The sequence below is a fragment of the Pygocentrus nattereri genome, chromosome 26, assembly GCF_015220715.1.
Source record: "Pygocentrus nattereri isolate fPygNat1 chromosome 26, fPygNat1.pri, whole genome shotgun sequence".
In the NCBI taxonomy this organism is placed as follows: domain Eukaryota; kingdom Metazoa; phylum Chordata; class Actinopteri; order Characiformes; family Serrasalmidae; genus Pygocentrus; species Pygocentrus nattereri.
Window position 1 is genome coordinate 5,218,795 of NC_051236.1, and position 14,633 is coordinate 5,233,427.

Here is a 14,633-nt window from a genome sequence, read left to right on the forward strand (position 1 = left end):
TGTTTTTACTGGCGAAGATGTACTTACTGCTGAGATGAACAGTCTCAAACAATAGTCGAGATTTACGCACGGTACTGTAAGGAAATTTAGATTTTGAAAGAAGGCTGATGTTAATGTTAATGAATTTCAGCTGTTTTGTGAACATATTTTTTTATTTGTAAATTAAGTAATGTTTGCAGCCCCCCCCCCCAGCTACTAATAAATCTAAAGTTATGCTGAAATGTCTAATTTAGCTTGGATTTTGAAAGCTATTTAAGTACTTTATTGTAATTACAAAGTACAAGAATGTATCTTTTGGAACGTGAACATCTCTGAATTTAATAAAATGACTGAAAATGTCTTCAGAAGCTGTAGTGAAAGAGGCCTTAACCCCAAGAATACCGGAGCTCTTAATATGATTCCAGTTCTAATACCAGAACGTGAGCATGTAGGAGCGTTCTTTCACGTTAGTAAACGTTTTACGGTTCTTTTCCGCTTGTCCGTACTTTTGTTTTATTTTATTTCTTATTAAACCTCTGAACATATCATTTGTTACAGTCAAGGCTGACGAGGGGGATCAATGCATTCTTTAATGTGACGCTGTGACGAGTTTTTTTCTGTGTAGGAAAACCTGTTTAATTCCTGGCGGTTCATTCTATGTAAATTTGAATCATTTGAAGAAGATAACATTGTTGATTAATGCACAATTTGCTGAATTGTTATTCTGTTTAAACTTGTTGTAAAGAATAAACCAGTTCATTCTGATTTACAAAATGTGTCGCTATGGCGACTGAATGAATGACTGATTACTGACTGATTACTGACTCAACTTTAAGCAATGGTTCAAATTTGGGTGTGAAAATGAAAATAATAGCGAAAGACATCAACAAAAAGGGGAATTCCACTAGTTTTTCAAAATTCATCCATCATTCAGTTGTTTGAGATGTAAACAGAGCGATTCAGAGCGGTTTGGTGTGAAATGGTTCAGGTGGCTTTACAGTGGTGGTGATGGGAACCAGGCGTCGCCATGACTACAACACAGATATAGACACTTTATTTACCATCCAGAACCACCAGAGAACCTACACGAGTCTTCTGAGTTCATATGCAATGTTGATGATTGAAAACAGCGGAAAATCCGGAATAATTTTTCTTTTGCGACTATTTTGCCTCACAGCTCCCTGCATGTCTCCCTCCACCATGAATGGACTTCTAAGCCAAAAACCTCTTAAAAGTGCCGTCTCAACCAGAAACAACCATCTCATATAGGAACTTTCTCTGAGGGAGCTTCTAGAGGTGGACGTCTGGTTCCTATCACCACCACTGTGAGCAGTTCTGACTCAGTTTCTCTAGAGCAGAGAATTTCACACCGAAAAGCTCTGAATGACTTTGTTTACACCTTGAAAACTTAATTATGCAAATATTTTTCCTGATTATTGCTAGAAGCGATGCTGAAGGCCTGTGAGTGTACATTATTAGTATTATTTTTCTATATTATTTGTGTCGACCATGACATCGGCAGAGAACATCACTTATTTATATTTGTTATTATATTTAACTACTTTATTTATTTACATTATTTATATACACTTATTATTTATTTTTAAAATCAGTTTTAATGAAAATCACTTGTGTGAGGTGGGGCCGAGTAGGATGTGGCTTAGGAACCCCAGATGTTCCAAATCTGGGGGGCTTGTATGTGATATGGGCCTTTTTCATGATTGTATATTATATTATATTATATTATATTATATTATATTATATTATATTATATTATATTATATTATACATCATCATAATATACATCATTAGTATTATTCTATGAATATTATGTGTGGCTACCATGAAAGATACTGTATGAGGACATCATTTATTTGTATTTATTTCATTATATTTAATTACTTTATTTATACAGACAAAAAAGTTAAGCTGTTGTATTTAGCATAGCATTTTAATAATCAAAATGAATTAAAATACCTTGTTTGGGGTGGGTGAGACCAAGTAGGATGCCGCTTAAGACCTTGTGGACCCCCAGCCTGTATATGATAGAGGCCTCATGATCATACACAGAGCTCTTTCATCATTTATGTGATATTTTGTCAGTTATACACAGAATGAAAATTTAGCAGGTATATGTATGTCTGCAATAAAAAACTTGAATTAGAAAATATTACATATGAGACGGAACTGATAGCTGCTGCATTCTCTGTTAGTTTTCCAGTCAGAAATACTCTGAACACAGACTTAGTACAGAAAAATACAGCAACACAAATATTTACAACAAATGCTTCTGTAAGAAGACTGTCGTGCTTTCAGTTTGAAAGACGTATTGACAACAAGACCAAATCAACTTTTTTTATGCTCCATAAAAAAAAAACTGATTTACACAATTTCTTCCTCAGCCCCACTGTAGTCGATCAGCCAAGACATCTCTGGGGTCTGAGGTTTACCTTCAGTTATGCCCTCAAGCTACAAGGCAAATCTACACTCTTAAAAAAATGTGGTTCTCTAGCAAAGGCAGGGGTTCTATATAGAACCATGAACACTCAAATAACCATTTGCATTTGGTGAAATGGTTCTTCTGATTTGTTGGAGACGGTTTCCATATAGCACCACTTTGAAAAGGGTTCTATTCACCAGCAAAAAGAGTTCTTCTGTTGTAACATTGTTGGTATTGTAACAGCAGCAGAACCCTTTTTGGTGCTATATAGAACTGTACCATGTGCTCAGAGTTCTGGTCCTGCAATCCCGCTGGCTCTCGAGGCCGTCATCAGGGCACGGGGGACGGGCGCATTGCACAAGAACCATTTTCAAAAAGGTTCTATATAAAGCCATTGGAACAGTGTTTGTTTTATATAGAACCTATTGGAAATGGAAGGTTCTATTTAGCACTAAAAGGTCCTTCTATTGTTACGATGTCGACAATGTCAACTTTAAACAACAGCAGAACCCTTTTTGGTGCTATATAGAACCAAATACAACAGAATCTCCATCCGTCTGGGAAACCATTTCACCATGCAAAGAATACTTTAAGCATGGAAGTAGTTATTTAAGTGCTTGCGGTTCTATTTAGAACCATTGCCTTTACTAAAGAACTATCATTTAAACAAGTAATAGAAGTCTGTCACTCAAAATAGACGTGAAACTCCAGTTCAAAGCTAAAGAAGCAAACATTTCTTGCACTGTTGTCAGAACAAAATTATCTTCGTATCTCCAAAGTGGTAACTTCACAAGAGAAGGGAAGAACATTCTTCGCTTTTAATGGAAGTCAATGGAACCAGACGTCTTTCCATGTCATTCTGGGTCATTTCTTTTTCATCATGAAATTTAGACACACAATATAAAGGGCAACAGGTGTTTTCAAACTGTCAAAAACTAAAAACTGAAAAATGGAGATATGAGGTTTCTTCTGACAACAGCTGATGGACTTGAAATGAGGAGCTAATCTGTGTAGATTTGAACCATGATTTTAAAATGATGAACCATTTCTGGAAACAAAGACACAGGAATTCCCATCATTTACATTTAGGTGCAAATATGAGGATAAACAAAAGAAACTGAGCACCATTCATATGAATTCAACATGAAACACACTTCCAGCGAGTTACGTCAGGACGGTGCTGGTGAACGTGAGTAGAGTAGTTCGAATTCCAAACAGGCCTGGAGTTCATAACAGGAGCCAAATATGAAAGGCACTCTCTCCTTATGTAAACCGTGGCCAATGATCAGCCCTACTGGCATCGTGTATATGACATTTGCTAAAATTCTGATGCTACTTCAAAGTGTGGCTTGTGAAATTAGACCCACATCAGTTTTCTCCTTCCGAAAAACCTCTAACCAAAAACACTAATGTAGTTTGAAATGAATGAGAGCAAAATAATCCCGTTAACTTGTTACTATGACTGTCTGCACCACCATAAACCAGCTTTCTGAGCCCAGTGTCTCTCGACCCTGTCCTACAAAACAGAAACTGAATTAAAAGAACATTTAATTCCCATTTGTAAATGTATTTTAACCACTGGACAACCGCTGGATGCTTTGACTCGCTTGTGGAAACTGCTAAGAACAAATGAATGGAATTTCGTGGTTGGATAGTGTAGTGGTTAACACCTCTGCCTTCTATGCTGTAGACTGGGGTTCAATCCCCGACCAGGGCAAGCACCCTACACTATACCAATAACAGACACTACCTCTGCCTACTTGTGTAAAAGGATCAAATTGTAAGTCGCTCTGGATAAGAGAGTCAGCAAAATGCCGTAAATGTAAAATTTATTTGTGTTGCAGACGCTGAAACACGAGAACTTTCACATAGCTGAACAAGCAGATGATGACATTTCTCTCTTCATACAAAAATGATTTAAAAAATCATAATATTTAATTAAGTTACCAGCCCTGAAGGCAAGAGTCTATAAATAACAGATCAATAAAGGAATGCTTAACCCTAAACTGCTAACATGGCCAGTTGGGGCTCGTTAACATGCAAATTCATGGGCAGCTGTATTTGCATATCAGAAGGAAGATGGTCCTTTGAGTAGTCCTTCAATGTTTTCTGTCATTGAGTCTCATTATTTAACGCAGCCCCGACGGCACGACCATTCAAAAGTTTGGAATCAGCTTTCATGTTAAATAGTTCTGCTATTTTGCATATATTTTGCATGTTAAATATGCTACACTAGACAACAAAAGAAACTTTCAGATGTTGAATATTTTTCAGGAGGAAAACTTACTGTTTATAGGAATTCGTCTTCTTCCAGGTGCACTTGTCGCTTTGAAATGTCCACCATTTCTAAAATTTCTAAATTTTTTTTTTTACATTTTTACCGTTTAATGTTAATTATTTGTAATTCTGTAGGCTTGTGAAGATGCACTGGACTAATATTTTAAAATGACTATAAATGATGCATTTATTTACCACCTAACTGGCTTTATATTAGTATGAAAAAGATTCCAAACTTTTGAACAGTGTCAACATCTATAGTACTGTGCAAAAGTGCTGGCATTCCCAGAACGATGGACTGACCACCCCAGAGTCCAGACCTCAACACCACTGAATGGGTTTGACTACTTCAGAAAATGCTCAACCAGCTTCTAAGACTGAACTTTGGAGGTGCGGCTGAAGATTTCTTCTTAAAACTTGAAATGAATTTCCTTCAAAAGAGTGGAAGAATGGTGGACACATGAATGAGCGATATTTACTTGGTTAACCTCCTGTGAATATATCGCTGCTGTCGGAAGAAAACCTTGAATGTCCATTTTTGTCGTTTTTCAGTTTTTGACATAATTTGAAAGCACCTGTTACCCTTTACATTGTCTGTACATTTCATGATGAATGGACCAAAAGAAACGACCCAAAATGACTTGGAACGACGTCTGGTTCCATTGACTTCCAGTAAAAGTAAAGTAGGTTTTTTCCTTCTCCTGTAAAGTGACCGTTTTGGAGATACGAGGTTTTGTTCCAATGACAGCGATATGTTTTCTACTGTTTGCTGATGCTGAAAAACAAGTAAATTGTGCTCAATGACTATTTTGACTGGAAATGAAATAAATACGGTTGTCTGACTTTTGCACAGCACTGTATCTATTAGATGTTTGACGTTCTAGATCATCAATCCAGCAGGATTATCTTGACGTGATCGTCCTGGCCCTGCCACAGCATCTCCCCCTCAAATTCTACCATCTTGTGTTTTCGGCAGCGGAGCAAAATCCCCACCACCTTATCGGAGATCTTGACGTAGCGGTCGAACAGGCGGCCAAAGGTAATGTAAATGCGGCCGTCTCTGTCCCTCTGCCCCATGTCCCGGATGATGAAGCACATCTCCTCCATTTCCCGGCGGATGTGTTTCTGGGCGCGGTCGGCTCTCTGAGCGGTTTTGGAGCCCTCTTTGGGCCGCCCGTAACCCGCATCGCCCTTGTGCAGTCGAATGGCCATGGCGTGCTCGTAATCGAAGTCGTCGCTGAACGGGTTGAGCTTCTGACCTTCCTCGTGCTCCGCGGCGAACTTCTGCCACTTGCTTCTGATGTCGCCCATTGTGGTCACCCTAATCTGTAAGATTGAGAGCACCACAAGTCAATTTGCAGTCGGGCAATACAGGCTGCTAACTTCACTGTAGGGTGCTTCATAAAGCTACATAAGCTGACATAACCCTACATAAATGCTTCTTCCAACAGGTGTCATCTGTCATAAAGGCTGCATTAGCTAACTTTGATCTAAATTGGTGAAGAAAAGCTTTATATTAATATTTTTGGAGATTTTCTTGCATTTGATCAATATTTTTCTATGGTACCTTTCTAAGTGTAATATTTGGTTAGCCTCTTATTCTCCAGGGTATGTTTTGGTTTGTCCATCTGAATTTTCGTGACCAAATCTGATGGCAAATTATTCAGTAACTGCATGAAATTAAATAAAATTAAAAATTTGCATTTTTTTTTGGTAAAAAACATGTTTTATGATCCAAAAATCTCCGACGCTCTTTGTGTTATTTTATAAAAGTGATGTTTCCAGAGCAGATCACTGAAGAGACGCCGTCTGTTTATAGTTTAGAGCCCAGATTTGGGGAAAAACGGGTCGACTTTCAGTAGAAAAACAAAGTTCAGCTTCTTTTATTATAAGGGTTTAAAATGACATCACCGTCTATTAGACTGGAGAGAAGAGCTACAGCCTCACACGACGCCCAGCTTCTGAATGGAGCTTATGGAATATGAAAGTTGGTCTCAAGGAGCTGAAGAGGTTAATCAGGCAATATATTCTGAAATACATGTTAGTGTTTGGAATGTATTTGTGCATTGACTGTAACGTATTTGACATATTTTAAATATATAAAAACACATATTATTGGTTTCCATATGGCTCTAAAGGCTCAGCGTCTGATTTAAGGCTTGTTTGTGAACAGAGTGACCCGGTTTGTCATTCAGTCGTTTGCCAAAAGTTCGCACTCTGCTGTTCTGCACCTCCATGTGTGAGACTGTAACTGCTGATATTTCTCATGACGTCCTAAACGGGCACTTATTCCGGCCCGTGTCATATGCGCCGGTGGGAATGTGTCTCGTGAAACTGGAGACGGGAGACCAGCAGGCCGAGCGGCGGAGCACATAGCGCAGTGTCACAGCTGTGACAGTTCTCACTCATCGAGTTCATTCAGCCATGTGCTGCTCTTTGAAGGTCAGACAGAAAAACATCTACTGTATTCATTTACATACATTCCACTGCAAGAAAACGGTGACGGCAGGACAGAATGACCTGAGAAATTAAGGCGCCATATGCTATTAAAATGAAAAGTTGGGTGAACTTGACAGCTTTGTGAGTTAACTCAGCTTGAGGGCTTTGGAGAACTTTAGAAGGTGAGGAGGAAGATGACTTAGACGCTTAAGTCGACTCAACTTTTCCACGGTTACTTAAAAAAAGGTTAAACACAGACACATAGCCTCTTACTCTCCAGGGTATATCTGAATCATAAGGCAAATTAACTGCATGAAATAAATGTACATTTTAATTTAAATGAACAGAACGTGTGTTTTATGATCTCCACATATCACTATACTCTTACAATTCACTGCTGAAAGCCAAAAATCTCAGACGCTCTTTGTGTTGTTTTATTAAAGTGATGTTTCCAGAGCAGATCACTGAAGAGACGCCGTCTGTTTATAGTTTAGAGCCCAGATTTGGGGAAAAACGGGTCGACTTTCAGTAGAAAAACAAAGTTCAGCTTCTTTTATTATGAGGGTTTAAAATGACATCACCGTCTATTAGACTGGAGAGAAGAGCTACAGCCTCACACGACGCCCAGCTTCTGAATGGAGCTTATGGAATATGAACCTTATGAAGGACATGACCAAGTGTGGTTTGAAACCACTGGTGGTTCCTAGGAGTTTAAGAGGCCACGGATACTAGAGCTCTGTGCTGAGGTTCTGTACAAATTTACGGTTCCTTCACTCTAAAAAAGGTAGTTTTTCAAGTTTGTTAGTAAAGTCAGTGTTTCTATCTAGAACCCTGAAGACTCAGAGAACTCAAATATGTCTCTGGATGGTGAAATTGTTCCTCAGATCGTCAGAGAGTGCCTGTAGATGCTTCTATATAGCATCTCTATAATGGGTTCTGCTATTGCGACGCTGTCAAGCTTGCAGCAATAGAGGAACCCTTTTTGGTGCTGTATAGAACCTTTTCAAAAAAAGGTTCGATATTGAACTTCATACAATATTTCAAATATAAAACCCTTTTGAAAAAGGTTCTATACAGCACCAAAACGGGTTCTGCTATTATAACATTAAAAGGAATCGTTTTTGGTTCTAAATACTGTGATGGACTGGTGACCTTCCCAGGGTGTTTCCTGCCTTCTGCCCACTGACCACTGGGATGGGCTCCAGCTCCCCCCACGACCCAGAAAGTTAAGCGGCTTAGAAGAACCCTTGAAGAACCATCTTTTTTGAAGAGTGTACTTTTGGAATGAGGCACAATGTAATATAGTCCAGGCCAATCAGAACAGAGCTAATTTAAATATATCTGTCAATAGCAGAACCCTTTTTAGTGTTTTGTAGAACCACTTTCAGAAACCATATAAAACACATTCTCCATCCATCTGAGTAAGCGTGTGGATGGTTTGTTAAGTATACTGTGTATGGTTCTATATAGACCCACTCTCTTCACTAAAGCGCCCTTAAAGGACCATCTCTTTAAGAGTGTAGAACCTTTGCATTATGTAGAAGCTCTTTAAAGCCAGGGTGACACTGAAATCAGAACACATTCTCCTGCCTTAACGGGACGTATTTCCGAGTTAAACAGGATATTTTGAGAGGGAAATAAATGTGGGCGGGGCCTGATTTTATTTGATTTCATTCAGGCTGTGATTGGAGCATGAAACATGGGCGTCTCGAAACAAACGGAGCCAGACTCTGAGGGTCAGCAGAATTCGTCTGCTTCGCAAAAAAAAAAGAAAATAAACAAAAAATATTTAAATTAAATGCTGCAATATTCAAAAGTGACCACCCTTTTGATCAGAGATTACAGAGGAACAAGACTCCTGTTATTTGAATGATACGACACGATGGACTGAGTTTAATATGAACCACAACACAAACTAACAAGATAAAAGAAATCAGTTTTTATTTCAGGTTGACTTAAAAATTTCTTTTAAAAAGTTGACTTTAAACAAAAAAATGAAAGTTCTAAAATCCACTGGAAGATTTTTAGTCACCTAAATGGAGTTTTACATCATGCAAAGAACCTTTTTGACACTTTTATTTAAGGCAAACTGTTCTTCTCTATGGTTCTCTTTAAAGAACCTGTAACACAGTTAAAGGCCCTAACAAACATCAACTTAGCCACTATATAGCAGTTGACTCTTAATGACTGTAATAGCAATAATTTAATGCATATGCATTTAAAATCATTTGCATTTATCGTTTGAGTCACTTATTTGTTTCAATTACAAAGAAAAACATTGATTTCTTTAGAAAAATGCAACTAAATAATATATAAATATGCTCTGGCACAACCATGTATAGTGTGTATATGCTGTTTTAAATGGTTCAATGTATTTGTGTGATGATCTATTTATATAAATGATTAATGTTATTTACTTTCTTGCTACTTTATGATACGTAAACCTTTCTTAAACGCTTAAACAATCATTATTACGTGGTCAATATAACTTTGTAAAATATTTGTGATCATTAATTTGACGCCTATTATAAAGTTGCAAGCTTCTACTGTATTTCTAAAGATATGTTGTCCAATAATTATTAAACATAGTTCAATTTCAAACCATTATAATTTACATACGCACTTATTAATGCATAAGCAACAACTAAATACCTATAAACCGAAAGTATTAATTCATAATTAGGTTAATATTCAGAAGGTCCTTCTATTATAGTGTTACAGATCAATTCTACAGTGGTCAGTGTTGCACATAGTGTCCATTTATAATGAGCAATCATGCAAATAATGGATGATCATCTGATTTCTAAGTTCTGAGTCATTAATTAATTAATATGTTTGTTTATTTAATTGGCAGAACCTGGATGAATCTCCCTATTCAGTCAAACAGCAGTTACACTGTGGAGTATTCATAAACAGAGAACCCAACACTGTTATTGTTGATGTGCAGAACGTACCTTGGGTCTGCTAATTGGTTTCTTCCGCTCAACCTCGCTTTGATCACTGTTGTCGCTCAGAGCTGCATCTTCTCCCAGTCCGCTGTCCTCTGTGTCCAAGCTGCTGCTCCGAGACCCCATCTTGCTTTCTTCTCTCTGTCCCAGACCCTTCACCGAAGCGCTGGCCTTCCCACTACAAAGCCGTCTTCTGGTGGGAGACTCATTCCCCAGGAAGGCTCTTGGCTCCTCAGCTGTCATCTGGTTGGTTTGGATCTTCTCCTTGATGGAGCTCACCAGATCGTGACCATATTCACTGCGTTTTGGCTCGATGGCCTTGCTGACCGTACCTGTCTTGATCTTGCTGTCAGCTTTGTCTTCATCATTGACCACGACAACTCGAGGCATGACCTGGAGCTTCACCTCATTCCTTTCCTTCTCTTTCTCATCCTGGATGATGGAGTCGGGCATCCAACCTGAGGGGATTGTGTCTTGTTTGCAGGAGTGCTCGTTGGCCCAGTTCTGCCAGCTCTTGGCCAGACTGGTCACCGCAGCGGCCACCTTGATCTTTCTTACGGCCCTGCTGAAAGGCCGACTCTCCTGAGCGGTGCGGGTACTCATGGCTGCTCTACTGAAGCTTCTGAGTTGAGGGACCTGTTTGGAAGCTCTGGGCAGGACGCAGGGCTTTTAATGCATCACGAAAGAGGAAGTGCCCCCCAGGGATGGGAGGTGCGACATTCCTGTTTTGCACATGGTGACCACCATGACCCCCAGGATGCCGGCAGAGTTTTTCTGGAGAACCGGACACCGAGTGACCATGCTCAGGCCAGCCACTCATGCTCATGCAACCAAACAAAAATATACCACAACAGAAACATTTGCAGGTCTCAGTTTAGGAATCTTGCACAAGTTTCTGCCATTGGCGGTCTATATATTCCACTTAGCTCACAGAACCATTTAGAGACGAATTGATTAGAAGGTCCCTCATGCGTGGCCCCCATGCACTGCCGCTGAATGTTTCCTGCGGCTTGCCAGCACTCTCTGTGATGGTCTATTTTTTGCTGTTTGGCTGATGCCGTGTGCATGTGCTAGCTTCTGTTGATTGATACACAGGCCTGTTCTGAAAGCATGAGCCAGGCTATTTTAAGGAGCAGAGTCGTGCGCAGCAAATCTGGGATGAGCCAAGGACTTACACCAAAGTCTGTTCCATTTACACCACCGGCTGATAATGCAGCCATTACGAGGTTCTTCATGTACGTTATTTTGTCCCATGAGGTCCATATATAATGTCGGTGTGGTTTTACATTAAGGAGGAAACAATTTTCAGACACTTCTGTCTTTGCTATTTAATATCGCTTCTGTCGGAACAAAAGCTTTTAACTGCAATTTTGTGATTTGTCAGTTTTTGACATCATTTGAAAATGCTGCTCTTAACATTGTGCGCTAATTTCATGGTGATCAGACCATGAAATTGAGAAAAAGTCTGTTGATTCATATTAAAAGTGAAGTATGCTTATCCAAGGTTTTGTTCTGACAGCAGAGATATATAGCTAGCTCCTTAGATATATCCTAATTTTCCACATAAAGTAAATAAAGATAATGTATAAAGATAAATAAAGAAAAAGTCCCAAAATGACTTGCAGTAAAACAGTCTGGTTCCATTCATTTACATTAAAAGTAAAGTATATTTTTTGTTTCTTCTGTAAAGTTACCATTTGGAGATACAAGGTTTTGCTCTATCTATCTATCTATCTATCTATCTATCTATCTATCTATCTATCTATCTATCTATCTATCTATCTATCTATCTATCTATCTATCTATCTATCTATCTGGTGTCAGAACAAAACATTTGGTCTCCTAAATGGTAACTTCTTCTAAGCTGCTTCTTCCTCAGGGTTGCGGGGGGGAGCTGGAGCCTATCCCAGTGGTCATCGGGCAGAAGACAGGATACACCCTGGACAGGTCGCCAGTCCATCGCAGGGCAGACAGACAGACAGACAGACAGACAGACAGACACATTCACCCACACAGTCACACCTAGGGGCAATTTACCATGTCCAAACAGCCTGACTGCCTGTGTTTGGACTGTGGGAGAAAACCGGAGAACCCGGAGGAAACCCACGCAGACATGGGGAGAACATGCAAACTCCACACAGAGAGGATGCTGGTCGCCCGGCTGGGGAATCGAACCCAGACCCTCCTTGCTGTGAGGCCCTTATGTTTGTTTACATACTTCATTACGTTTTTATACTTTTATTTGAAATTATTTTATAACTTTATTTTTTATTTGACCATTTTCTAAATTTAAATGATATATTCTTTCATTTTGCCCTGCGATGGACTGGCGATCTGTCCAGGGTGTATCCTGCCTTCCGGTCGATGACGGCTGGAATAGGCTGCAGCCCCCCACCACGATCTAGAAGGATAAACAGTTTAGAGGATGTGTGTGCGTGCGTGCATGCGTGTGTGCGTGTGTGTGTGTGCTTGTGTGTGTATTCTTTCATTCTAATATCTTGCATTTTATATGAGCTTACATGTTGGTTTCATTCCTAGTTTAATTAATTGATTTACTTTGATTTATTTAGTTTTTGGTACTGCACTGTTAGGATTGCTGCCCAATTTTGTTGTCCTCTGTGAAATGACAACAAAGTATCTTATCTTAAATAAAGTCTAAGTCTAGTGTGTCATGTAAGAAAAGAGGGTGGGGGGACTATATTGTCCCGTGATAATATGGAAAAGTGAGGGCGACTCCATAACTCAGCGAGGAAAAGATGTCTTTTTTTTTTAGACAAAACCAAATACAAGCAGAGGTCAAATTCAAGCCCCACAGTAATTACCTCTGTCCTCTGTCCTCTGTCCTCCGTAAACACTAATAATTAGTTCCTTAATCTTTTAATGACACCAAAAGATAATCAGATACCCATTAAAAAAACGAGGATCTTTTCTTTCCACAAATGGTTTTCAATAGAAATTGTCTGGCTTTGGCTCCTCGAGGCTGCGGAGTGTGGCGACAGAAATAAATGGATTGTCATTCCGGATGCTGTTCCGGTCCTTCCGTGCCTCCTCTTTGCTGTGACTCACATATGGAGGAGTGTACTGAGGAATGAGAGCGTCACTTATACCAACACTAACACTGTCAGCCAGAGGCACGCAGAGCTCCACAGTGGACCACAGGTTACTTCTGATGTTTATTCTAACCTCACGCACTGGTCACAGCAACGTCTGCCTTGTGTTGATGTAGAACAAAGCAGAAACGAGCGCTTCATAACAGCTGCCGTCATTAAAGTAAGGTTCCTTAGATATTTGGTACAGCACTGAGCAAAATCTCAGACCGACCTTCATTAAAAACTAATCAAAATGACCATCAAGTACAAGTTATTCATATTTTGTCATCAGAAAAAAAGGAAAACAAGCATATTTAGTGACCCGCTCTTCACGTTAATTCCAGCTTCCATTCTCACTTTCAGTGAGAAATCTGGACTCTGGGGTGGTCAGTCCATCGTTCAGCTTCTTTATTTGATGTGTCCGTCTCCTTTTCTCAGTGAGGTTCTTCTTGATCAGCTACACGTCCTTTCAGACCCACAGTGCTGAGTGGTCTTCTCACAGTGGAAGGATGGACAGAAACACCTGTGGATGTTTTCAGATCTGAAGCAGCTTGATTTTTTCCTCTGTTTATCTGATGGGGGCAGTTTTGGGGTCTACCAGCTCTTCCAGGTGGTTGTTAGGAGCCCCATTTTCTCCATAGCTTCTAATCTTTCCACTCATTTTTCTCTGACTTTCTCCTTCCTTATGCAAGTGGACTGTCTTATATCTGAGCTCACAAACATCTGATGAAAAATGAATAACTTGCGCTTAAAAGATCTTTTGACTAGTAATTAAATGAAGGGTGGTCTGTGGCTTTTGCACAGTACAGTAAGTCCTATAGGAATGACTTATTCACACATACCTGTAGCTGGAAACGGGTGCAGAATGTCACTGAAATGCTCTAAATGAGTTATTAAAGGATACACAAACCAGTGGTGGACAAACTGCACACCATGTAGTTGAGTTAAAGTCGAGACCCCCAAGGTAAAATATTCCTCCAGTAAAAGTAGAAATTCCTCCCTTTAGACCTCCACTTGAGTAAAAGTACTAAAGTATTTACCTTCAAATGTACTTAAGTATAAAGTAAAAGTACTAAAAGAGGAATTCTGGCTCTGATGTCCTGTTATCATTTTTATAACTAGACTGGCTTCAAACTAATTTACTATAAAATGAAATGGTGTTTGTAGAAATCCAGAAAAAAGCCGCGTCAGTCTCGACTGCATATGTGGTCATATTTCTATATTGTGCTCTATTTACACAAAGTTAGGTTAGTTCATCATTTATGTTGAACAGACTCTCCCAAAGTTTTACGCTGCTGCGCTGACGTTGAACCGCGTGCTGCACTGGGTCGGTATGACCAACAGGTCAAAACCAGCTCTAAACAAAGTGACCGCTGGGCCCTGATTGGTGCTCTGGCTTTGTGCTTCTTTCGTTTTGACATGTGACGTTTTTATACACACAGAAACCAAAAGGAACGACAG

The 14,633-nt window shown here is 39.5% G+C and overlaps 1 protein-coding gene across 1 annotated transcript; it reads right to left on the minus strand.

The window, feature by feature from the left end:
* Positions 1-5,405: 5,405 nt before the first annotated feature.
* On the minus strand, positions 5,406-10,686 carry abraa (actin binding Rho activating protein a). Its single transcript, XM_017718274.2, has 2 exons — positions 10,090-10,686; positions 5,406-6,022 (listed from the first exon to the last, which is right to left on the minus strand). The coding sequence occupies exons 1-2, from the start codon at positions 10,684-10,686 to the stop codon at positions 5,585-5,587; spliced, it is 1,035 nt and encodes a 344-aa protein (XP_017573763.2). The 3' UTR covers positions 5,406-5,584.
* Between the last annotated feature and the right edge of the window lie 3,947 nt (positions 10,687-14,633).

Coding starts and splice junctions, on each gene's coding strand:
- abraa (XM_017718274.2), bottom strand. CDS start 10,686: ATGAGTACCCGCACCGCTCAGGAGAGTCGGCCTTTCAGCAGGGCCGTA. Junction 6,023..10,089: donor AACCAATTAGCAGACCCAAG/GTACGTTCTGCA, acceptor TCAATCTTACAG/ATTAGGGTGACCACAATGGG.